The sequence below is a fragment of the Rhea americana genome, unplaced genomic scaffold (genome assembly GCF_003343005.1).
Source record: "Rhea americana isolate MKP2758 unplaced genomic scaffold, rheAme1 scaffold_48, whole genome shotgun sequence".
Classification (NCBI taxonomy): domain Eukaryota; kingdom Metazoa; phylum Chordata; class Aves; order Rheiformes; family Rheidae; genus Rhea; species Rhea americana.
Window position 1 is genome coordinate 3,328,122 of NW_028186623.1, and position 26,906 is coordinate 3,355,027.

Sequence of the window (26,906 nt, forward strand, 5' to 3'; positions counted from 1 at the left end):
AGGCCTCTGCTAATAAAATTAGTCTGCTTTTCTTCCTTGTGAATGGAAACAAGCCTTTTGCTCAAAGTACACCGTTTGGCAAGAGGTGAGCTGATACTATAACTGTGTTCGAGTGCGGGAGCCGGTGGCCAGTGTCGTCCTGCCTCGCTCAGAGAAAGCGAAGGTGCGAGGGCCGCGGTAGACGCGTGTTTCCCGGAGACCCGCAGCTTGCCAGAGTGCCCGTGTCCCATAACGCAGCTGATTTTCAGGTGTGCCGTTACCTTCGTCGACGGCACAGGGTTAGAGCGGGGAGCCGCCAGTCTGGTCTGCGGGTCTCCGAGTTACGGAGGTTCAAAGCCCTTTGATGCGCGTCTGCAGCCGCTGCTTTGGTTCTGCAAAAAACAGGCAAGAAAGTGCGACTAGGAGAGGGGAGGGCAGGTGTCTTTCAGGTTAGCCTGGCCACGGTGCTGCGAGGCCGTGTTGAAGCGTGACCGTGGGATACGTCCCAGCACGCGGACCTGGAGCAAAGACCTCCCCTAAAAATTGTTTGCCCTCACCTGTGAAATTGCTGTAGGCTCCCAGCGTTGTAAAACTCATTGCCTCCTCCTCTCGGCTCCTTTTTCTGTTTTGATCGTGAGCATTATTTCAGCCACAGGGGAATAAGCAGAGTTTTGTCGTGGGCTATGATGGAAGCAGGGTGAGATGGCATCTGCTTGTGACAGTGGGAATTGTTTCTTCTAGAGAGGCTGGGTTTTCCTGAAATGCTGTGAAGACGCAGTGCATTCAATTCCTACATTTTATGGCTATAAAGGAATTATTAGTTCATTCAGTCTAATCTTTGAGGAGGTGTGATGTGGCCAGACCCCACCCCCACCAGAGCACGTATTTCTGCATTTTGATCTCTTCCCTGTAAGCCATTGGGAGAGATCAGGCTGCTGGCAGAGTTTACTGAGAAGAGCCTGGAATTTGTTGCTGCTGCTGCTTCTGGAGGCTGGCACTTCAGGTGACGTTACTTCGGGAGTGCCAATAGCCTGTGACGGGGAGCTGTGCAGAAGTGTAGCAAAATGAGGTGCCACGGTTGGATCTAGGGGGGAGGGAGCAGTTGAAAGCACATTTTTGGATTCGGAAATCATATTTGAATCAAGGGAAAGGGAAGAAACTCGTGTAAAATATTTTAGTGCAGTTTGACTATGTTGGCACCTGCTAATAAATATCCAGATTTTTTTTTTTTCCTTCCCATTACCTAATGGCAAGAGGGTAGAGCTACCGCCATGGGTAGAGTCAGTGCTTGTGCCACCAGCAGCCAGATAGCTTCCTCCGAGCGGCCGCCGTGATGCCGGATGGAGTTTGGGTCTCTGAACTGAGCTGCTCTCACCATACCTGTTTGCTTGATGTTGCTAAAGTCTGGGCTCTGTGAGCCAAAGTTGTGCTAGGGATGGCCCAGCTCCAACTTCTGCCACCTTGTCGCTAGCTCCTGTGCCCTGTGCCTCCCCTCCTTCTCCTCTTAAATCTTACAGAATTGTCTGTCTGTTTGTTTTACTTTAGCGTGAGTCTCATTAAACTCCTCCTCCCTTCTCCCCTTTTTTGACCGTGGCCTCTGATGTCCTCCCCCGCTCGTTTGTTTTTCAGCTCAGCCTCTCAATCAGAAACTGCATTGTGTTTTCAACACTAATTTGTGCTTCTTTTCTGTTGGTAATATTTCATTGCACTTCATTAAGTTTTAGGGTGAAACTTGAGCCTGCTAAAATGATGTGAAGAACCTTGAAATGTGTCTTCCTTTAGGATGGAAAAAACTAATTGGAGTCTGTGGAGTTTCTACCTGTACAGCTCTTAGGAATTTTTTTCCCCCCGCTTTTGATAAGGAGCTTACATTTATGCAGCAGCTTTGATCTAAGTGCCGTATTGAGTGCACAGAGATCTCTTCATCTGTCACTGAGGCACAGCAGCTGCATAACAGTGCGCAGACACTGCAAAATTGCTCAGAGCGGGAAGTATCGAGTGCTTCACCCAGTTTGATGTTGCAAGGGAACTGGAGGAAATGGAAGGCAGTTATTGTAGCTGGAGAGCAACCAGGGCACCTGCACACCGGATGTGCTGGAAAGGCCTTGGGGACATGAAAAAAATCACTGTATCCTCTCCAAAAATTGGTACCTTAATAGATCCAATCCTTTTCTCTAGCAAATAGGCAGGGTCATTGCTTTAGTACCTCCCAAGAGGAAAAAAAAATGCCTCCTGTAGCACTACATGGCTTTAACTGCATCTGCAAAGGTTTTTCGTACAATAGCATTTCATTCTGCCATGGTTGCAGTTTCATCCAAGAGTAGTGGTTCTTATCTGCAGATGCAATGCAAACCTTTTTCGATCGGAGCTCCTCTCTGTTTGAGTTAGGCAAATTATGTCTTTCTCCCTGAAAAATGACAAGACCACTTCTCACTCCTTTTAATGGCATCGTTCATTGAAAGCACTTGTAAAGCCCTTTGCAGAAAGCGTGTTATGCAGTATCCACCCAAGCGCAACAACTGTTTCATCTGCCTGCGCCCCCTTTTCCTGGTCTTGTCTGGTGTGGAGCACAGCGGACGCAGCTCAGCAGAGATATGAACACACAATAGTGCTCAGATAATAAGAATAACCATATGCAGTGGCAAATGGGAATCATGATAAGCAGAATGTAGTTGTGTACCCTGTGGAATTTGAAACTTATCCAAATACTCTTATTCAGATAATCAAATCTGGTTAAACTCTTCAAAGACAAATAAATAACTCTCTCTCTCCTCTCTTTTTTTAATTTGCCCTTAATCAGTAAGAGAGAAAATAGAGGATGATCTTAAGGGGAGGAATGCAAGACTGATTCATGTCTTTGAGCCAGAAAGTCTCTATAACTTGTGAAAAAAGTTGTCTCCAAGAAGAAATTGCATTAGGCGTGGTAATCTGAAGGAGGAGATGCTCTCCAGCTGATCATAGAGTCTTTGCAGAACTTATTCTGGGTGTTGTGCAGTATCATGACAAAGTACAACCTCACTCTGCCACTCTGGAATTGGCACCAGGTTTTGGTACAGCCTCTCGGTAATCACGTATAACATCTTTTTCTTTCAAGCATGCATGCAAAACCAGCATAAGCTCTGAGCACTCTCACCATGCAGAATCGAGAACAAGAGCATTCAGCCTAGGCTCACCGAGCTTCATGCTGAAGTCACGTAGCCAGCTGTACATCACGTGCCCTGAGTGGAAACTTTGACCTTGCTTCTCAGTTAGATACGATAGTGGCAATGCTTCGTCACGGAACAGGCCTGGCTAGGCAAAAAGCTAGGTTTTGGAGTCATCTGGTGTCATGAACCTTGCAGCCATTGCTGGTCTGTGCCTCCTTCCCCACCAGGATTCCTGCGCTATCCCTGGGTCTGCCACAGAGCTGCTCTTGTCACGTGTCATCTAACCCAGAGCAGATACTGTGCTCAAACGACTGACAAAAGCTATATGTGGTTCAGGAGTCACAGCGTGGCTACCCTTCCTCTAAGAATATCCAATACTGAAATGTAATATCGAGTAAATCTTCAGATTGTTGTAACTCTGGCTAAAAAGTCAAGGAGAAACCATTTTTTTTAATGTGTTGAAAAATTTTGGATAGCTTTCAAAATTATACTTACTCTAGATTTCAGCTAAGCCCAGATGAAATTTTTTTCCATAGTTTGCAGACTCTTAAAATTGCAGCCCTGTTTAGCCTGTCTACCAGACTTCTAGGAGAGGTCTCTGAGCTGGAGTAAACCTTTGAACTTCTTGAGGTTCCTCATCACAACAACTAAGTCCTACTAGCAAAATTTGCAGGTTGAAATTTAGCAAACAAGATTTCAGACCTCAGACTGGAACAGTATCATTTGTGGGTTACGGTATTTTTCTCAATGACTTAAGAAAATATTTTTTTAATGAGTGCTTTCAGCTTTCTGCTACCTCCTTGTCTAGCCCTGCAGTAGTCTGCCTAGGACCTAAGAGTGAAGACGAGCTTTTCTTCCTTCTACATCATTTACAGCCATAGGATTCAGGGCCAAGTCTCAGTTGATGATTTTGCTGATGATAATGACAAAATAACGACAAAAGAGATTTCAGCTTTCTTTAATTAGTCTGTACTGAGTTTCCGTTGCTGGTATCATTGCTATCTTCTTTATATCTGTAAAGTCGACAGAAACGGCCTGTGGACGCCCAGAAAGTGCGTTGTAGCTGGAGGGGATTAATTCTTGAGGCACTATTTTTTTTGTCATTACTGTTGGGGGATATTCTGCCCTCTGAAACCCTGCTTCGCTATGGATCCTGACTCAACTGCTGTTTTGCTTTGAAGCATGTTTTTAAAAGAATAGAATTTTCCAGCTATTCAGTTGTCAACAATCAGTTCTGGATTTGAATTCTCTCATTAAATTGAAAGTTTGGGTTCATCTAGTGTACAGTAGGGAAGCAGACTTCTGAATTCTGCTCTCACCTGCAGTCCAGGAGGGGAACGTGTGGTGCAGTGAGTGATGCTTCGTAGCTTCGTGGGCTAGACTGAAACCTGCAGTTCGATCCAGGCCCCGCTCACGTAGGTGGCACGGGCTGTTGTTAGCCTTAGAGCTGGAAACCCTGAATCAGGCTTGGAAGAGACGCTGCAGTGAAGAGTTCTCTCCGTATGAAAACGACTGTTCATTGAAAATGAGTCTTGTCTCTTCCCTGTGATGGGAGAGCAGTGTTTTCACGTGTTTACTTCAGCTACTGTGTGTGTTTTAGAAATCAAAGTTACACTGAGTGAAAAAACCACCGGTTTTAGATCATACTGTTGCTTTAAAATAGAATTAGCTGGGCTGGGACAGATTTCCTTTTGTCCATGAAAGTGTGAAATCATTTCTGTGGCTCTGAAAAAGCAAGAGGCTTAAAAGGCTGCACGAACAATAGGCAGCGAGGCACATGCGCTTTTATAGGAATGCAGGGCTCCCTTCTCCCCACCACTATATTTAATAGGAACTTTTATGACATCGATGCATATCATAATTGAACATTGTCATTATGTTACATATTTACCCTAATTATATAATTAGGTATAATTGTGCTAATTAGGTAAAGACATAATTGACTAAAATCACTATAAAACAAACATAGGAATTCATACCACCAAAAGAAAGTCTATTAAGACCCTGGTGCTATGCATCTGTCTTGCTCTCCTCCTGCAAAAAGAACTTTTATAGCACACAGTCAATTACCAAATACCCAGGCTTTGATAGATGTACCGAAGGTGCTGAGGTGGTTGTAATTAGATGACTTTTGATCTCGATTCCTAAACTTAATTCCTAATGTCAGTAATAGCAGCAGATACTCTAATTGACAGTGACTAGATGCATGACACCTTTTCTGCTTGAAATTACAGTTCATCTGGGATGCAAATATATTTTCATCTCTCCAAGCTTCATCTGAGCTTAAAGTAGCAGAAACAAAATATCTCTAATTCTGATGCTGAGATCTCAGGTGGGGGATGCTTAACCAGACAGTCTGTGTAGCAAGCTGCAAATTGACCTGAGCGTGAGTTAAGTATTCGACCCTATGACACAAACTGTGTTTAGAAGATGCTCCATCTTAAAGTCTTCTTACATTGCTCACTAAAGGAGCTCTGAAGTGGGCATAGGTAACGTTCGGGTCCATAAAAAGGTATGTTTAGTACCATCACATTTGGTACAAGGCCTTTGGTATATGTAGTAACTCAGGCCAGCATTTCCTCCGTGAGGACTTTGTCCCAAGGACTTAAAGAAGGTTCAAGCCCTTCTGGTGGAAGCACATGTGTCGAGCAAGGCTTAGGCTCCCCTACTTCGTATAGTGCTGGAGGAGGGAGTGAGAATGCTCTTTGAGTAAATGCCAGCACCGAGCTGACAGCTCAGGGGTTTGTAAGTGTGGCGATGAAGAGGAAGTTGAAGTTGTGATGGAAGAGTGGCAAGGAGAGGTGGAGAGTCAGGAAGAAAACTTTCACGGTGACATTTGCCAACCTGAGAAAAATTTGAGTTATTTAGGCCCAAGTCTAGAATATTAATCACAAGGAATTTTCTATCATAATGTCTGTGAAAGGGCTTTTACTGAGTTAAGGATACAAATTAAACAAAACACTTTTTCTCCCTTTTCTATTTGAGAGCAAATTCTTTGAGTGTTATTTACTCAGTTCTGGTTATAACTAGCTACCTGGTCTGGAAGGCATGCCTGTGTTAGTGCAATGGTAACAGAGCTTTACTTAATTAAATTGAACAGATAGAAATAATCATTTTTAATTATTTTGGATTATATGATGTGTAAAATCTATGAGAAAATTCAGACACAGAAAAATGCTTGCAAAGATAAATTGCAGAAAAAATGAGTAGCCAACCAAGTGATACTGAAATCGCTTCAGTTATAAATATGCTGTATTAGCTGTAGAGTACAAAATAGGGAAGATATTTTTGAAAGTCTAAAGGGTTGTTATGTCTCCTAAGTCACACAGTTTAGTGGAATTTGAGATTTTTCAGCCATACAAAATCAGCACAGATTCATTGAATTCCATAGAGCTACATGGTTACTTCGCTGGACTTCGTGTCTGACAATAGATGCTCAGTGCAATGATGGTGTTGCACCAAGATCTGGGTTGGCTTCAGGATGCTTTTAGTCTGTAGAAAAGCCCCTGGTCAGAGTGCAGGGCCAGAAAGCCTTGGTTTTCTGATCCAACTTTGATTCGATCACTGTTCAAATTAATTAAGTGGTTAACAGTGACTCTGTGATGGTGCTGTACTGTGCTGTTAACTAAAATAAAACTTTGTATTTCCCTAGCACCTATCAGTTCAAAGTAAGCTTTTGTAAATAAGGAGCTGTTACAAATTCTGCTGGTATTACCAACATCGTGTATGTTTAAACCTTGTAGAAGTCTTGCTTCCCCTCCCCCAAAATATCCTTCCACTTTTGCAAGCTGAATAGGGAAGAGTGGCATTATTTCTCGTGCTCCTCCTTTATTTCTAAAGAGGCTTTGAATGTAAAGGTAGGACACTGGCTTTTTCATAATCAGCAATGTCACTTTATCCCAAGGAAATACGGATAGCCAAGATGCCATCTATTCAGTACAGCTCAATATTCGTAGGGTTTGATTCCCTTGTAATCCTCTTCTGCTGTGGAGCTGCTATGCTGGAGGATGCATTCACCTGAGAGGCAGCATCTCAGGACTGATTCAGTTCCACTAGCATATTTTAAGATGCTAATCCCCGTTTGTAAGCCATAATAAATAGAGAGCGTACTGCTTTATGTAATACTTTGGTGGGTAATAGGAATGAGTCACAATGATAACATCCCGGTTGTTTGACTGTGAACTAATACAAGTAAAAAATGTCATGTGTTCCCTGTTAAGGGGACATCATTTTATTCTGATTACTCATAGAGGCTCGGTATTCCATTTAAAAATCATGAGCCTTGACAAAGGGATTTGGTGCAAGGACAAAATTTTCTTAAAACTTTCTGCCCCTTTTGCAGTTCTCCTGCCGCCACTTCTCCAATCATCCTTTAAACATTTCAGGAGCCAAGGCGCATGTTCGGAGGTCAGTGGGAGGAGATATATTAGGACAGCTTTCATTCTAACCCTTCTTTAAGCACTCTAAAAAATGTACGTATCTGTTCTGTGCTGTAGTCCAGATGCATTTGCTGTGGATGGGAAAAAGCTTTTTTGTGTGTGTGTGTGTGGGGAGCAGCTACAGACTTCCTTCTTGTATGAAAAGTGACCACGATCTTGTGTATACCTAGCAGTAATAACCATTGCTTATTGTGTTTCATCTGTTAACATATGCAGTGTGGAGAACTTTGGTGTCTTTTCACTAGCAAAGCATTTATTACTTCTAAATTAGTGCCATGAGAATTTGAGGATTTTTTTTTTTTAACTAGAAACCTTGACATTGTGTTGGCTGTGAAATGGTGGGTAGCTTTCAGCATTTTTGACTGCATGCATCCAGGTTGAGGTAGTAGGTTGTATAGTTTAGAATTACACCAAGGGAGATAACTGTACAACCTCCTAGCTTTCCTTGGGTCTTGCACAAAACGGCGTGATGAGCGACCATAATTCCTCAGCAATGTTTGCTCTGGACACATGGAACAGGAAAGAGCAGGTAAGATGCAGCTGGAAAAGCTTTTCTTGTCTTCTGCCTCTCTAGAACTTCAGAAATGTTCATTCTCTCAGCTCTTTTTTTTTTTTTTTTTTTTTTTTTTTTTTTTTTTTTTTTTTTTTTTTTTTTTTTTTTTTTTTTTAACTTACTGGTGCTGTATCATTGAGTGTTCAGCAAATTCAGTGGACTGGTAATACTTGTCTGTCTTTATTAGCATTTGAGCAGCGCAATGTGTAACATTCCTAAAAAGGGCCATGGCAACGTATCAGTGTTGCCTTTGCGGTCAGCAATCAGAAGTCTCCAAAGGTAACGTGAAAAACACCTGGTATTGTACCTGTTGTTGAGGTATATAAGGGGTTTCCTTTTTCTCTGGTCTTTGACTGTGGTCTGGGAGTTAAACGGTGCTGTAGCCTGTAGCAGAGTGCGACCTAGCGTACTCGCTGCCTCTCAGGAAGGGTAGAGGCTAGTGCTGATGCTTCCAGGTAAAGCCTGCAAGGGTTCTTGTAAGAGTACCAAAATCTACACAGTTCTCATGAAAGCTGTTCTTAGGCAATACACAGTAGTGATTATAGATGGCTAATGTGGCAGTCCTTAAGCTTTTTTCCAGGCCTGTACAGGTCAACTGGACGTTTCAAGGGCTGATGAGTCTGGGCACTGCCAGTAGAGGAGATTTGCTTCTCCCTTGCAGCAGTTCTGATTAAGGAGCCATGCAGCTGCCTCTAAATGTGTTAGGGAGCTTGTGTGGAGAGTAGGCATGTACTGAGAACACACGTGCTCATGACAGGTCCTTGCCTTTTCCTATGGGCTGGCAGGCTTTCCATCTGCAGTTCTTCTGGGCTAATGGGCTAGAGAAGATGTTTCTGGGTATCTTAGGTGTCTAAAATGTTGGAAGGATGCCTAACTTCTTAGCTGCTAGTGAAATCTACAGTTATATTTGTCTGAATGCCCAGGGACTGGAAAAAAAATCTGCCCAAAATCTGGTCCTATTTGAACACAGGAATCAGGATCTGTTCATTGGCAGTGTTTAGGTTTTGGATCCCCTGAGAGCCTGGATGAAGGTGGTTGCCCTAACGCTTAGTCGGCCCAAAACACATGCTCTGCTGCATCTCCAGCTGTATGGCTAATCCTGGCATGGGTCAGTGAATTCCCATAACTAACATGAGGATTGTTTACTAGTGGGCAAACTTTATAAGTCGCTGAGTAAAAGCAAGAGGGAGGCGCAATATGCACTTTGTTAGGCTAATCTGGAAGTGTGAAAAGGATAGCAATGTTTCAAGGTGTCTAAGTTATCTAAAAAAAATGTCTGTTAGAATGGTGCTTGAAAACTCTATACTCTGCGTACCGTTGTGCATTGAATGCAGAGAGAAGTTGTTGAATGTTATTCAGTGCTCAAGTGTTAGCAATTCAAAGAGTGGATTAGTGGAGTTTTATTCCATTTTGTTTTCGAAGAGGTTACAGGTATGGCTACCATGTTTTATAACTCTACAGTTCCTTAGGACAAGGCAAGAATCAGGGCTAACACAACATCACTTCTGTGTTTCATGAAGGCATATGCGTTAAACATATGCAGCTAGTTAAGAAAGAAGAATATTTTTGGCACGTTTTAGGCAGTACTTTACCTCTTGTAAAGCTTTTTGCAGATAGAAGTGCAAATTTCAGCTGATGTAAATCCACAAGCTGCATTGACTCATGTCTAATGGAGAGCTCTTCCATAAGGGTTCATTCTTTACCTGTTAAGTACTTGTGTAGGGAATACCCTTACATAGTTGCTCCCAAATCAGAATGTTTTGTTTCTTTTTTTGGTGGTAACATTTCAGACCTGCATTCCACAGGTCTTAAAGAATTTCTCAAGATTCAAAATAATGGTTACTTGTACTAACATACACATCTGTTGCTATAAAAGTTAACTTTATGTGGCAGATGGATATGCAAATCAAATGATCTATCTTTCTCCAAAGAACAAGGAGTAATAATTAAACAGGAGAATGGTCAGTGGTACATGGAAGTTGACAATAAGCATAATTCAATATGCCTATTTTGTTCTGAACAAAGTAGCATTCCAGCTCTCCCCCCGTGAGAGGAATGTATTGTCAATTAATTAGACTTCCGTCATATGTCCTCGGATGCCCTTCTATCATATGCCTTCCATATGTCCTTATGTCATATGCCTTCCATATGCCCTCTATGTAATTAAGCTTCTATCATATGGCTTCTATCATATGCCATTTAAATAAATTTCCAGGAGAGTATGGCAGTGTTACAATTGTGGACCTCTTGCAAAGAGTAAAGGAACAACTCAAGAGCCGTAGATTAAAAGAGGATGAAGCAAATGGAAGGTGGCTAGACGTGAGCAGTTCCTTTAATTGCCAGTTCTGTTTCTTTTAGCCTGGGTAATTAAAAAATAAACGTCTTGTTTTTAATTCTTTTCCATTACTGTTCCATTCTCAAATTTTATTCAATAAACCTGTGAATAGTAGGATGTATAACTTTTTTAGAAAACATGTCCATTGGAACATAAAATGAAAAATTAAATTAGCAACCCACCTTTCAGAAAATTGTTTGTCTTACAATAATAAAATCTGAACTTTGACCTCATTTTTGTTCCTTTAAGTCTGTAACATAAAACAAAATACCAGAAATATCATGGTGAGAGAACTAATGAAAATGAGATGGTATACTTTATTTGAACAGATGCTCTTGTTTTCTCTTACGGGCCGTCGGTGCAAATAGTATTGTGCTTTTTTTGGCATGGTGATTGCTAGATGGATAGTGTCCTAATATACAAGAATATATAGTGAAATAGATTCCAAATTTACCAAGGTTTATTAAGGATAAAGACCAAAAATCAGCACTGATGCTTATATATGTGATGAAGAAAACTGCAGACACCCAAAGAATGATGAGATGTTGAAATGGTTTCCCATGACAAGACAGCCAGGGTGCTCGCGTGCTTTATGTACATTTGTATCTCTCTCTTTCCAACAACTTTTGAGCTCATTTTCTAATTGCAGTCAAATTTGAGACAGGATCAGTGACTTCTGAGATTATTATGCTCTGGCAAGCTTTATTGAAATTGACTGACAGGCAGAGGGAACAGTGATTTGAGCATTCACAGATTTCCCCGTAATGTTTTTTGATCTCACTGGCTGATCTCTGCGGTGGAGCACAGCATCTTTTGTGATGTGGCTGAAGTGCAGTCAGGAGGAGAGTTGATGGGATGAAGAAAAAATAAAATTTAGTAATATGTGCTGAGAAGTCCAAACTGCAAAATGGAGAGCTGTTTGTAGCATATACCAGTTTACCTGGACTAACTGGATTGAATAAAGTAATGAGAACAGTTCAGACAAATTTTCACTGGCTAGTAACCAGCGTGTCCCTGGAGACTTTGTGCTCGGGTTGCTAGAACATGCTAAAACCCATACCATCATGACTTCACTGCTATTTTTATGTGCTCTGCCTAGATTAAGTTAGAATTTACCAAGCAATAGTCCTATATTTTGTGGTGTAGACATACTGCTAGTTGCTATTTGTAGCATAGATAAATTTGTCAAAGGTGACGTCCTATTTTGGTTTAGTCTCTTTATTTGCAACTCACTTCTCATTTAAAACGCACAAAGAAAAGCTCCAGTCCGTATGAAGGCTTCTAGGCTACTACGGAATTTATTTTGAAGATGTGTGTTGTGCTACTGCACCATCACTGGAGCTCTCTGGTGCCACAGTTATAAAGCGCGTAGTAACTGAAGTCTTTAAGCCTCTTGCAGTTTAATAGTTCTTCTTGACAAATGTGTTTTAGTGGTACTGGAAGAGATAAGGTTCGAGCGTTGGATTCACTAGTAATTTGAGGGATTTTTTTGGTTTACTGGACAGTGAGAAAATACTTGAAATAGTGCACTATTGGAAATTTTCTTCTGCTTCTGTGTTTTCACATGGCTATGATACTTGTGAAGGGTGCCAACTTAACAGTCCCGAAGGAGGAGGAACTCTGCTTATCCACAGAAGTGGTACCTGATGGCTTGCAACCCGGTAAGCTTCTTTCCGACCGGTCTATCCGGTTGCCTCCCAGCTGTCTTTGGGGGCCAAGCTGTGGTGGGGAGAATGCGGAGGCGAGGGCTGGTTTCTGGGACCTGAATGCCGGTCTCTTAGAAAGTAGACTAAAGCTCAGAAAACTTTGACCGTTGAAGTAATTTTTTTTTCTCTTCTTTTTGAACAATGCCTTTCATCTGCTTCCACACCCAGCTGAAACTCTGCTGCAACACTTCTCCTGCTAAATCAGATGCATTAAGTACAGCCAAATTTGTACATAAAAGTTTTGTAAGAACTGGGATGAAATAGAATGGAATGCCAGAATGACTCATTGTTTAATGAATAAGGCCCTAAGTGTTCTATTGATGCCATTTATAAATCTGTATAAAATGTATAGAATTCATGTCATAACTGGAATTCCAAGCACAGCAACCTTGTGAGCTAAATTATGATGATGATAGGGTACTGCACAAATTAATATGAATTCTAACACGCTTCTGCTTGAAAGCTGCTCAGACAGTTAAAAATAAGACAATTTCATTACACAGATTCAAAGCTCAGGCCTCAGAAATGCTGTTACTCTCTCCTTTTGAAGTTGTAAATTACTGAAGAAGGAAGTTCTTTTTGTGCATGTAGGAGTCAAAAAGTGTAACCTGTAAGGGAAAAGTCTGTCCTTTCAATTAGATGTAGATATTGATCACAATGTACAGTGTAATTGGAAAATAAAAGAATTAGCTGATGTAGTCAGCTCAATATCCAGATGCTCATCTGTTTGAAATGAGCAGTCTGAGGCCAGGGTAGGATTTTGAACCTGCATCTTCCTTCCACCGATTTTTCTTTTCTCGTTCCTACTTTTCCCCTTATAGCTTTGTGGCTCAGATACGAAACCAGGTTAAGTGTGATGTTTTCCATGTGAGTTTTCGGAATAAGTTGCTATATCCATTCAGACTTCAGTCAGAGGCAGGCTCCTACGTACCTGGTGCCAGGCCAGCAGGATTTACCCTTCTGACAGAAGCTTCCAGTCTAAACTGGAACAGAAAGGAAATCTGAGGTTTGGAAATTTCCCATAGCAGGGGAAGATCCTAAATGTTTTATCTGGAAAAATAAAACTTCTTGTATTTACTTTTTTATTAAATAAGCCAAAACTTCCAGTTGCCTGACTCCACTGATGCTCCAGGCAGCCCCCATTGCATATATTTGGATTTTTATGTGCAAAATGTAAAATGTGTTCTGCCTGAGCGGATCATATTTTACATGCTATAGGGTGAAATTACACAGAACCTGATTTCACCCTATAGCATGTAAAAGATGATCTGCTTATTTTTTTACATGCTATAGGGTGAAATTAGCTCCTTGTGCAATGTCATGGCCTTGTTTCTTGGTTAAGTAAGTTCAAGAATCAGGTTTCTGGGGCGGGTGTGGAAAGAGATTGAAATTCAGTGTTCTGTGTTATATGCAGTGGCTCCTGCTTACTGCCCCCTTCTCTTGCTTCGTCCTTCCCAAATCCATAGTGTAAAAGCCACTTACATGTGCGGAAAGAGCCATCAGGCTGCAGGCGGGACCCCCAGGGGTGGCTGCAAGCTCCCTGTAGGAGCCACTCACAGGGTCCTGCCCACCACCTCAGGCGCTGCCACTTTTTTTTTTTTCCTTTTTTTAAGAAAAACCTTGCCTCATTTTCTTATTCTAAGAAAAGCATAGGTGTAGGCAATACGGAGTCCTTGATTTCCATCCTCCATCTACGTTCCTGTGGGTTCCTGCATTGAGGTAACCAGACTGCTGCCTTGTTCCGCCGAGGCGCAAATGTTGCAGGGCAAGGTTTTCACGTTGCCCTCGCAGGCCGTCGAGGATAAATGTGGTTCAAATGTGAGTCAGCCTGCTGCCGTTGTTCTTTCCACCTTTTGCCAAGGTCTGATGACAAGACTGTGATTTCTCTAAAGCACGTCTTTGTTACAGGTGTGACACATACTGCTCATAGGGTTTCATTATGGCTTTCACAATGTATTAACGAAATGTCAGGATCAAGTCATTTATAATTAACAGTGACGTGTAAGTGTCATGTCTAACAATCGTAGTGTGAGAGTATTTTTGTGAATGGGCCATTTTTCACACGTGCAACTAACAATGTCTAAAAAAGCCATAACCAGTCAGGCTGGTGCTGAAAGACAGATTTTCTTCTTCCCTTTTTTACTGACTGAATCCTTGATAGGGAATTAGACCTTCTTGCTTGCTGTTCCTAGAGCCATTAAAGGCAGTTTAAACATACAAAGCTCAAGCCATGTGTGGGAAGCTTTTAAGAACATTTCAGAGTTTGATCCTGTTATAAATGCTGAGGGGATAAACCACTGTACTTTACTGATGTGAAGATCATGTGGGTGCAGTCGATGTTTTGGGGACCAGAGCTTGTAAGGTATGCAGAATAGGTGCTGTACTACCAAATCTGAGGAAAGGAAGAGTGTCTCAGAAAGATGCTACCGAACTTGTCCCAGGTGTGGAGATACCTGAAAGTATTAGACCAGAACCATTTCCATTACAAAGGGAAGAGAAATTCAGGATATGATTTAAAAAAAAATAGTTAGAGAAATTAACATGGTCTTGCAAAACGAATACATGGCAAAATGCAATTGAAATGGTGACAAATAGAAAGTGTTTAAAAGCAGCTCTTTCTCACCAATATTTAATTTTAAAAATGAAACCAACTGCCTTTAGAAGTTACTGGGACCAAGAACTTTGCAGGTTGAGAAGAGATACGATGTTTATGTCTCTTATAGCCATACACAGAATTATGATACGTATGCTAATAATGTCAGAAGAGAGTTTTGACTTTCCTATTTCAGGGTTTAGGATGTGGTGCGGCTGTTCAAGAAGAGGGAAGAACCGGTGGGAAGGACATCTCAGCTACCTGTGTTTGCATTTCTGCAGTATTGTGCAGGGCAGCTAACACTTGCCACTCTTGGAGAAGATATATGAGAGAAGTCCAGATTTGGATCCAGTCTGTATCTGTTTCCTGCAAAGGATTAAGCACCTAGTTTGCCACTGATGTGAAAATGAAGGGAGGATAAAAGTTTTGCCTTCACTTTGGCTTGCATACTGAATAACTATGATACAGCAGTATCAGTAATAATTATCCAGTGCCATGGTCCATCTCCAGTTCTTTGCAGTTGCTGTGTGAGATGGGAAAGGATTGCATGACCACTGTGCAGAGAGGAAAGCAGAGGGCGGTGAAGTGATTTATCCAAGGTCAGGCAGCATATCATTGAAGGGTCTGGGGGAAAAAGCCAGGCCAGCTGGATTGCAGGTCTGCATGTGAACATCAAACATATGTTGTGACCTTTTCCTTCTTTGTTAAATGAGTTACTTGGAAGCCTGGTATTATCAGAAGTAATAAAACCAGAAAGGGGGAGAAGAGTTACACCTGGTCCTGCTTTCACACCCCCTTTTCAGCTTGAGGTTAGAGATGATCTTCACCATGCAAGAGCATGTCGTACAGATATGCTCGAGCTATCGGTGGCTGCTGCAGGGCTTGTTGAGCTCTGGTACAGCATGGCGCTAGCACAGCCCTGCTGCCGGTGGGCCGGAGCTGGCTCTTACACATGCTCTTGGCCGGAGATCTGAGGCTGCAGCAGCTCGGGTTGGTGCTAGGCTTGGGGCTGCTGCCGTCGGTCCCATGAAGAGTGTAGACAGACCCTCTGTATCCCTTGGCTTTAATGAGATTTAAGTAATCGTTGTAAACGGAAGGTCAAACCCATTCCCGGATCAATGCCGCTGATGTGGGCGTATTTTAAAGTTTGTTTTTCTTGTGTTTGAAGTGTCCATTCATCTCTTCTGACAAGGAATTGCCATTGTGGCATGAGAGAGCGGTTTGCAGTAGTGGCGTTTGCAGTCTGTCAAATGCCACAGCTTCCCCTGGCTTTCCATTTCCTTTCATAAGTGAGGTTGTTAGCTTAGGAGAGGATTTTAAAACAGAATGAGGAAAATAAGGAAGAGCAGCAAGGAACTGGGAAGGGAAGAAGTGAAGACATGGTTGTTCTGTTGCAGAAATGTTGTGGTTTGAGTTGATTTTGGAAATTGCCCTTTAATAACTTCAGCAGTATGAAAGGAGTACTTATTTGATAAAGGCTCTAAGATATTTCAGTTGTTTCTCTTTATTTGTCTATGAGAATAGCTATTGAATGAGAAATTAAACAACTTCAGACTTACTGGAAAAAAATGAAATCAATGTATACTGCTTACTACATTGGTAATGATGTCGTTAGACTGCTAAATCATTTCTATTTCTAGGGTTCTAGGATATAAGTCATCAGTCAGGAACTATAACCATAGTGCTGTAATAAATCCATGATGGTCCTGTGTTAGTAGCTGCATTTCATAAAGTGACTACTCAGGACTTTGCATCAGAGTTAGAGAACTATATTCTCCTCCTCCTTCAATAAAAGAGGCTGGAGAATATCCAGACTCTGCTGAGGGAATTGTTAGCGCGACAGGTCCAATGACACTCTGTTTTGTTTATTACCCAATAGAGGGGCAATTTTAAATTGCAAAATATATATCCACAATCTCATTACAAGCTGCATGCGTCCCCTCAGGAGGTGTGCACACCAACTCACTGCTGTGTATTTGAGAAAAAGGAAGGAGGACCTCATAAGACAGTGTGTCTTGAGGCTGGCTTTGTATTTTCTATCGTGTTCATATATATATGCTTCATATTTCTGAATTCTCAATTATATTACATTAAGATATACAAATATATAATTGCATATAGATCTTAGGAGATACGGCAAGGGTATCTTTATGAATATACCTCTGATAATTGCATTAAGTCGTGCTTTCGCTCTATCTCAGACACTGTCATGGATTATTTTTCCTAAGTACAGCAACCCATGCAAAAACTGTCCTTAGAAAACTTTTTCTTGAGCTGAGGGAACACTTAAGAATTGAAGAGAACTGAGGTAATGAAATACTTGGTTTTCACCATTTTCTCTAGATGTGTGCATTGATTGGTGAAGCTGAGGTGAGGAGTAGTTGGTTTTTGGAGACTTTGCATTTTGTTTGTCTGTTAGCCTCAGTTGTCACATGCCTGTGAAGTACAGAATTGCAAACCTGTTACGACTAGTGAGCTGAAGAGGTTATCTGGAGTAAAGAGGAGCGCATGATAGCTTCTGAGACTAGTGGGGTGCAAGGTCCCGTTTCTGGGAAAGCATAGCAGACAGACGGTGTGCAGAGAGTCAGCCCTGCACCAAAATGAGTCAAAGGAGGCTGAAGAGCCCCAGGAATTGGTGCAGTCGCGCATGAACGCAGAGATGTAGGGGTGCTCGGGGGGCAGTTCTGTCAGCTCTGGGTAACAAGAAACTTTCAATCTGCGTTGAAGTCAAGGGTTAAACATCTAATCCATAAATTAGTGCTTGGAATTAAGGATGACTACTTGACATCTGAAATCACAAGGAGGCTTTTTCTGTGTAATAAAAAAATAGCTCTTCAAATTATTTAAAGCATGCTGCTTGTGCATTTGAAAACCAGGAGGACGCTGTGCAAGTCAGATGAGCCAATTTCTGCTCTTGGTTAGTAATAACTTAGTTCGTGCAAATGGCAGCAGGATTTTTATCTTTTTCCTACTATGATTTTGAAAGGAATTATATCCTATTTTAGATTGCAAAGAAAAAGCTTCCTTTTGCCATCTATGTGGATCCTGCTCTTAATCCCAGTTGTAGAATCATGTCATTTGGTCATTTTGAAGCCTTGATTAAGTTAGCTTACGGACAAGCTCTGAGCAATAGGACTTGAGCATATCCTTAAAAGCATTGCTCAAGCAGTGGCTTGAGATCCACGGAAGCAGTGAATTCTCATAAAATGGTTGAAATTTTTTGTTTATTTCTACTTGTATGACACTGACCTGAAACCTGAACAGAAGCAATGAGGAGGAAGTGACTTCCCTCCTTCATCTGGGTATCTGAGGGAGTTTTTAAAACTCCAAACAGGAGGATTCCTGTAAGAAATTCCATGTTCGTAAAGCAGCCCCCCTTACTTTTTGTGAAGCCCTTGGTCTGCCTGATGCCACATCACATTATGTATTAATGTAGGCTTTGCATTATATATTAACGCAGATTTGTCCTCAGATACCCTACTGTGGAGAAGGCTGTTTTAAAATCTTTAATAGGGCATTAGAGCAATTTGCCTGTGATTTAGTTTTAAGTGGGCAAGGAGAGTGGTGACAAACAAAGCCAGGAGGCCCTAGAATTCTTTGAATATTCCATGTTTTCCTGGAACCGTTGGGAAAGGGCTGCCAGAAAGGTCTTGGCAGGTTTTCTAGGTGGCTGGCCAAGTCTAAAGCAAATGTGGATAGTTAATAGGCTAATGCAGTTCTCCTTCCAAGGCCATACATATATAACGTAAGTTTTTATTTAAGAAATCTCACCGCATGGAGGAGCAAATGTAGTGTTGTTATATCTTCCTACAGGAAAATAGCAAAGAAAAAAACCTGTCATCTTGTAAAGACAAAATAAGGGATCTTTTGCCCTTTACTTTTAGGGACTTGAATTGTCATTTTAAGAGGAGAGGAAGTAGGAAATAAAATCAAAGCCTGTAGTGGCTTTCCCATGAGGGCCCCATATTAATCAAATAGCTTATGTAGCAATAGTTGGAGTCTAAAAAAAAATGCAGAAGTTGTTCAAAGAATGGATTTCCTTTGCTAGATTGACTTTTTGTTGTTACCATGCAAATAATTTAAAAATGGCAATTAAGCAGTAATGTAATCAAATAATGACCTGGGACCAGCTGCTGCAATTGGTTTTATGCGGACAGTCCCTTATAGCATCTTGAGGCGGAGGCCGTCTATGCAGATGGGGGTGTAAGACCTAGGCACTGCTTATGAGTTGTCTTCGGTACAGGCGGACTTGCGAGGGCTTTTTCTGTGGATCAGGGTCAGAGTCGTGGTTCTCCATAGTCGCAGACACCCAGGGAATAGGTGTTCACTGGTGTGACTGGCATGTGTTTTTCCTGGGAAATAGCTGTTCCAATTTCTCTTAAAGATCAAATGACTTAGCTTTCTAATTTTAAAATCTTCTCCAGTGCTAGGGATTCTTGTTCCTATCAGCTCGTGGAGCCTGTCTTGTTTTATTATTAATGAAGAGAAACAGCCTCTACCATTATAGCATGACAATTTTTTTTTTTTTTGATTAAACCATTGGTGCAGACTCTGAAATTCTGCTACAGACACTCTTGTGGGATCTCAGATAAGTCACTTATTTTTCTTCCTTTTTCCATTTGAATGTAAGGAAAAACTTCTTTACTGTGAGAGTGACAGAGCACTGGAACAGGTTGCTCAGAGAGGTTGTGGAGTCTCCTCTGAAGATACTCAAAACCTACCTGGACACGATCCTGTGCAACGCGCTTTAGGTGACCCTGCTTGAGCAGGGGGATTGGACTAGATGATCTCGGAGGTCCCTTCCAACCTCAACCATTCTGTGATTTACTGTCTATGAGATCGAGGTCCTCATTCCTCCTTAGTACATTTGTCTTCCAAATACTCCTTAACATACAGTCATGTTGTATGGCATTTTGGGACTACGAGTGAGCATACAACGTGTATGAAGATGTGTTTCGTGTGGACTGAGTCCATGCTGTCATGAACATTCATTAGATGTACAGAGTTAAAACTGATGGTATTTATAATCGAATATGGCTTTTATAAGAACAGAATTAACCTGAAAAGGATATTATTACACTTCAAAAATTCAATTTAAAGAATGTAATTTATTATCATAATAAGTTAATTCGAGTAATCTGATATTCAGATTGCTGTATTTGTTTTCTTTATTTTATATCCCATGAAAATGTTATGCTGTCACTTTATATTGTAAAAACAACTAAATTTAAGCTTGGGGTGTAATAGATCCTGCACTGCGATGTTAAGTGATGCAGAAGTATAGACTGGCACCAGGGACGGCGAGACCGGCTGCTGCGCTTGCGTCTCGCTGCTGTTCCTGGCACGCAGAGCCTGAGCAGTGGCTTGTGGGCCACATGCAAATCCTCGGAAGTTGTCCCATCTTCCTCGCACGCTGGCATTCGTGCTCTCTGTCAAGTGCCTTTTGATATGTGGCTTTCTAATTTTTAAAAGACTCCAGACACCAGTGAAGTAACTGAAAGGAACTTACTGGATACCAGGACCTCTGTGACGAGTTTCAGAAGATGTAAGAGCGAGTGGACTTGCGTTCAGACTTTCCCTGTGTTGAAGTTCCCAAGCCTGTTATTTCTTTGACAGCAATACCTAAATGGTTTGGCATTTTGTTTCACCCTGTGAGAAGAGAGTCCCTGTCCCCAGGAGCTTGCAGTCTGAATAGATAAAGCAGACAGAAAGGGAAGCACAAAGAGATGAAGAGTCTTGCCCAAGCCACTTGGCAGGAGTGGGAATAGGAACAGGTCCTTTGGATTTTAGCCACTGTCATCACCAGTGATTTGGGATTCCTCTGGCCAGTTCTGTGCCAGCCTCTGCCTCTCCCTGGGTAGGGATCAGCAGTTTGGTCCCACCATCCAGCGTCAGTCAGTGCTGTGGTGTTCTGTATTTTGATTTAATTCTTTAGCAATATGTGAGATAGGGATTTTTTTGTTGTTGTTGAGAGAAGTATATCCCCATGGTATGGGGATTTGTTTTTATTTTTTGGCAGCTAAAGGCTGTAGCTAACATACTGGAAAACCTGAAAAACTTTTTCTTGTTGTTGCTGGTTTATCTTTTAAATAATTACGTGTTCTCTTTAAAAAGAAAGCTGGTACCAGTGAAAAGGGGTTGAGAACTGGACAGGAGATCTGGAGGATATTTAAGATTGGCTGAGCTTTGAGCCTCTTCAGATCCCTATAATCTCTCAAGGCTCCTTACAGACTTTAACTAAGACTCACAGTCACCACTCCTTTTTCTTGTGCAAAAGGTCCGTTACCGATCTGCGCTGTTTATGTGTAGGGGACGACTAGGGTGGAAACAGGCTGCGGCACTGACGGTCCGTAGTGAATTCATGGGAGAGCTGGAAGTAGATCTGGGGACTCCAGGCTGCAGGCTCTGTGCCCCGCTCTCTGGCTTACAGTCTCTTTGCAGAGAGGCCCGAGCACTTCTCGCCTGTTGAAGTATAATTCATTCTAGCTCTGCTCTTAGTCACGTGAATTTCTAATTTTAATTTGCTGCTTTTTCTGCCAGCTCAGATTCCCTAAATGTATCTAAACTTTGTAGGTGTTTCTGATGTTGAATCTAGGCCCTGCAGTTTAGATACTAATCAAATAGCCTAAGCATATATTACTTTTACTGGCTTTTGGCAGGAGGGTGGGGAAGGGAGGGAGTTGATTGAAGGATACCATCTTTTTCATGCAATGACTCTCTTGAAATTTCAAATAAATAATAATAAAAAAAAAGCCTTAAACGTTGACCAGACAAAATTTCTATTTACTTCTAACGTAAAAGCCTTATAGGTTAAAATATTAACGTAGTCCTATCGCTTAGTGCCTGAAATATTTCAAAATTTGTCAGACTTTCACTATGAAACCTTAGATCTTAAGGAACAATGTCACAAGCTCAAAACAGGTTAGATTTATTTAAAATTTTAGTGAGGTTCTTGGAGCTTTGGTCATGTTTTAAGTGAATTGAGGTTGATTTGCTATTTTGGTGGACCTGAAATCAAGTGAAATATGAGGGGTTTTAGGTGCTTTATGTGATAATGGAAATGGCAAATCATGCAGGAGTAGATTTAACATATTTTTGCGTGACTTCAGGCAGATGAAGTTGAGTTTCACCTTGAGTTTCAGAGTTTGGTTAAATCCAGGCTGTATGGGAGAACTCACAGATAAGGGCAGATTGTGAGCTCCCCATGGACAGTGTGCACATAACTCTAGGTACTGCATTCCTGCTTTTCACACTCTCTCTTTGATATTGGATGAATTCATCTCTGTAACCTTTCTTTTCAAATCCCTCTGCTACATCCACTGACCTTTTGTTGAACTCTTCCTATTTTCCCAACCTCGGTTTTGAATAAGGGCGCCAGAATGGTGCAGAACCCCAAGCCCGTTGCGGTATGAAGTGAGCAGCACTGCCCCGTTTTGCTTTGTGCTTGCTTTACTCACCCTGACATTGAATTGTTTTGTGGCTTTGTCACCCTATTATTTTAAGTGTCCTCCATTACCAGGGATTGATATAGCTCAACGATCTTTGAGAAACCTGTTAGCAGAAATGGGGGCAGGGAGAGGAAATACAAGAATCCCTTTCTCTGCAGAAAACCTCTCAGGATAGTGCTTGGGTGAGGTAATTTGCTATCACTAGTGTGCGTTGTTGGGCTTGGAGGTGAGAGTTGGTGGGTAAGTTAGGCTAAAGGGAAAGGTAGGTCGGGTTAGATTTCAGTAATGAAGAGGAACTTGCATGATCTTCAACCACACTCCACCCTCTCTGTTGACTAACAGGGCATCAGATGAGGATATCAAGAGTAATCTGGACGTAGCAGCTTTCTTCCAAGGATCTCAAAACTCTCTAAGGACATGGTAAGCATTTCTGTGACTGTTCTACGTGTGGGGAAGCAAGGTAGGAGGAGGTGAAGGGATTTTATCACTGGCTTGATGTGAAATTGGACAATATGAAGACAGTGATGCTCAATTTAGAAGCTTTTGGTTGTCAAACAGCTCACTCACTAGATAAGAGTTCAGCTCTGGTCATGCCCAAATCACGACCCCCTTGCCCAGCTTCGCTTTCCATAGGTGTGGAGTATGCTGTGCATTTGTACCCTTCCTCACATCATTGTTGAAGTTCTTTGCTCATATTTGTAAATAGAATTTTCTTCACTACAGATGTTTTATTCATTTTTAAACTGTTCTCTTGTATTCTCCTACACCAATATATGCTGTCCACGCAGCTCAGACAGGAATACTGTTTTGAAGATCTCTCACAAATGATCTCTGTATGGTAAAATGATGCCTTTTATTTTCTCTACCACAGGAGGATGAAAGGCTTAAGTCGGTCCATAGTGAGGTTGCGAACTTGTCTCAAAAAGGCCTTGAGATTTTATAGCTAATGCTTAAGTCCCTAAAGCATGCTCTCTGTCTGAGCATCCCTTCTCTCCTATGTTGTTTCGTCTTTGAACTGCTAATTCCAATAGGTCTCGGGAAAAAAAAAAAAAAAAAAAAAAGTTTGCCCTTACATGCAGCTACCAGGATCTCTTCTTCCTTTAAACCTATGCCCCTTAATTAAATTCATTCTTCCTTTCTGTTTTCCAGCTTTTCTCTGCAAACTTCTTCTCACTCTATTTCTATGAGAACTCTTCCTGCAAACTGGGTCCCTAAGAGGATTAGTGAAGGGGGTACCAATTTATTTATACTCATCTCAGCATGGCAACAGCCAAACATTGTAAGTTGTTGGATTATTAAATGGTTGGTAACAGATGAAAGAAGTTTTGTTCTTCTCGTGCAGTTCAGATTGGACAGGCATCTACATAACAGCCAGTCTGAACTGATCCCCAACTTCTGCATTTTTTTCTGCTCTTAACCTGTTCACATTGGCAATTTGAGCAGACGTGCTCAGGACTAAGTGGACTACAGAGATTTGGTCCCCTTGAGTATGAGATAGACTGTTGTAGATCCACATTATCGCTGTTCTCAGGGCAAAGATGCCTTTGGTCACCACAGAACTGGTTTCAGGCATCTTTCAGTTGCACTTAGTTTGCTGAAAAAAAAACAAAAGAGAGATATGAGAAACCAGGAGAAAACCCTCAAGCCTTTTCTGCTTAAACTTCCAATTCCTGATAGCCACAGCACCAAGTGATATTGCCATTTATGTCATATGCCATAGTGCCTGGCTTGAATGATCCCAAAAGAGCAAGCTCAAGTAAATATATGGCTTGGCTTGAATGATCCCAAAAGAGCAAGCTCAAGTAAATATATGGCTATGATCAAAAGAGAGTAAAGCCTAATTTTTTGTGCCAGCCTAGGGACACTTAGGTTATGGAATGTGAGTCTTCAAAAAACAAGGTTAGTGGAGCTCTAGTAAATAAAGTGTCCGGATGTTAGTGATGATTCATAAAAGCAATTAAAAAAGGGAAGTGCTTTGCCATTGAGTGTAATGTCTTGGTTTGAAGACATCCCTAAGTGTTTGTAATGCTGCAAGCAGTGGTCCATGCATAGCGGCCACTGTGTTTAAGATTACAGTTCAATTTCCAGCATAATTCTCCTTTTCGCGTGGGTCTGATGATCTAAAACATTCACGTTCGTGTAATTGCACGTTTCTTGTTTAGTCTCAAAGTATTTCTCATCCCTTCCCTCTTCTGTAATTTGTGAAAAAAAAAATCTACGTAGGATCTGATATTTCCTGTGGGAGAAGCGTTGATTTTTGAAACTTAAATATCCGAAATGGTAGATAATTGAAATTTGTCAAATGGTTTGCTTTTTGCAGTGCTACCCTCTTTTATTTTGGCCTTGACCTTCCACAAAAACAAAACATCTCATTTGTACAGCTTTCAAAGTGATTGGCAATAAGCAAGATTTGAACTCTGTGAAAACATGATCAGAATTATTGTTGTGTACAAAGATCCCCCAGGCTGGCCACGTTACCTAAGTGAGAAGCAGACCCTGAGGCATGTTCTACGTGCTTCTCCCTCCGTGGCTCTTCAGGTTGTCTCAGCTAGCCTGTTAGTTAATAGCGATGGCTATTGGGTTCTGCGGCTGCTGTTCTAGAGCAGACGCTTCTCATTTCTCGTCTTACCAGCTCATCCAAGTGGATGCCTCTGGTTTCTCTTGGGGCCTGTGCATATTCCAAAGCTGGCTCTTCAATTTGCTTTGCCCTCACATCCTGCCCTTGATTAGACCAGGCATATATGCTAAGGGAAGCAAAATAGTTTACTGATTTATCACGGATCATTAGATGGAGTAACTGTTCTTAAAACATCACCAGTATAGATACAATAATTAGAGATGTGCTTTTGTTAACATTGCCAGCCTCTACCCTCTTGTACAGTACCCTTGGGTACTAAATAATTACCCACTTTGTGTGGTTATCTAGCTCACTAATTACCCACAAAAATTGGGGTCAGGTGTTAACTGCTTGAAATAAGTATCCTCCAAAGACTTGGTTAAATTGTGTAAAGAAATGATCTGTTTGCAACAAAACTTTTTAAAAAATCAAACATTTTGGGGGGAAGGTGGGTAGGGGAACATGAAAAAAACAGCGGATGTAAATTGTTCTGTATGATGACAAGATCTTGCACATTGCTGTGGCGCTGAGAAGGGAATCTATATGAGGAGTCAAAGGATGGATGGCAGATACAGTCTCTCTAATCCAGTCTACTTTTCCCAAAGATTAGATCCTTCAGTACATAGGGTTTGATTCTTCCCCTATCTAGGCTGATGCCAATCAGGATTATGTTGATATAAATGAGAAAATTTGTATCCTTGGATTCCCAGGCTGACTTCATTGCATAATCCAGCCTCCTCTGTCACCCAGGGAGTTCTGCATTGCACCCAATAATTTGATTATGGATTGTATATTTATTTCTGCATGTTTATTTTTGTTGTTTCAAACTCTATACGCGTGCAGCAGGATTTCATTCTAAGGCTGCTGCTGGTAAAATATAGCTTGCTTTGAGTAATAGTTTGATTCCTGTGTTCAGGGAGTTACCCCAGTGAGTCAATGATTTCTAGATAGCCCCACCCTCCCCAACTTCCCGAACATTTACACTGCACTCGCTTTCTCTTTGCCAGACCCACACCAGGCATCTAACTAGCCCAAATCCTAAGAGGCAGCTTCTCTTCCCTCCCCCGTTTCAGCTCCAGAAAACTAGGAAATAAAGCCACAAAAACCCTGAAAGCAGAGCCCTGAAATACCTGGCACGTGTAACGGAGGTATATTTAACAGGCTGGCTTCCCAACCTAACCTGGTTTCTTGCATAGATGCCGTCTGTCTTCAATACAAAGGAAAGTGATTTCAGTGGGGGCTAAGGAGCTGTTTTTGAATATCCCGGTATCAGGATCTTTGGGTACCCGAATACCTTGAAGCCGTAGTCCTAGAGCATCTGGGCAATGTGCAGCGTAACAAAGAAGCCGCCTTATTTATTTATTTCTGTGCTTGGTGTTAGGTGCTTTCTCTCCTTTGGAGCGAGCAGCACCTTCTGTTCCCACAAGCGTCCTTGGCAGCCCGGGTAGAGCCAAGTCTCGGGCGTTACCGAGGAGCCCCCTGCCCCATAGCTCCGACAGATGCGGGGTCTCAGGTAAGGCCCCACAGATGGCTCGGTGTGCGGTGTCTTCTGGGGCATACCTGTGCTCCGCGTTGTGCAGCGCATCTCTGGCGAACGCAGGGACCAGCCTCGCAAAGCACAATGCAGATCCGGTCGTCATCTTGCCCCCCCTCCCCCGCTGATGTTAACTGTCTGTATTATTATTTATTGTTATCAAGGGATTTGGTTTGATCAATGAAGTGTATATGCGTCTGACGGACATTTGGAGAGGAAATGCTTGGAGAATGAGTAACATGTCTGCAGCGGAGGGTGTGTGTGAGGCAGAGAGAGGCAGCATCGGTGCTAGAAACATTGACTGATGAGTTCATTTTAAAATCCAAGGGCATATAGCTGGTAAATTAGCACATATTGCAAATATAGTCTGGTGTGAGAGGCAGCAGTGCTGCCGTTGAACAGAGGGGTGGGTGTGGAGCGGTGGGTGGGGGGGTCGCGGCGAAGAGGTTGTCAGCTCTAAAGTCATCACGGGCATGAGCCAGGCAGGCTGCCTGCCTCGGTGCAGACGCGGGGCGTGCGATTTCCACGGGCGGCTGCGGGCTGCCGGGTGGCGGGG

The 26,906-nt window shown here is 42.0% G+C and overlaps 1 protein-coding gene across 18 annotated transcripts in view; it reads left to right on the forward strand.

Moving 5' to 3' along the window:
- Positions 1–26,906, forward strand: part of LOC146589120 (uncharacterized) — a 77,127-nt gene that overhangs the window by 40,469 nt on the left and 9,752 nt on the right. For 6 of the 18 annotated variants that reach the window (XR_014897265.1, XR_014897256.1, XR_014897259.1 and 3 more), the window contains 2 exons: positions 12,038–12,113; positions 22,542–22,619. The exons of 2 other annotated variants lie outside the window; for them this stretch is intronic. Coding sequence is in view for 4 of the 16 variants with exons in the window: in XM_085316821.1 (XP_085172947.1) it covers positions 22,542–22,619 (78 nt within the window). In the remaining 12 variants the exon portion in view is untranslated. Of the gene's footprint in view, positions 1–12,037; positions 12,114–12,979; positions 13,150–13,959; positions 14,160–22,541; positions 22,620–23,348; positions 25,965–26,906 lie in introns of those variants that run through there. 10 more of the 18 variants (XR_014897257.1, XM_085316821.1, XM_085316822.1 and 7 more) reach the window with 4 other exon arrangements.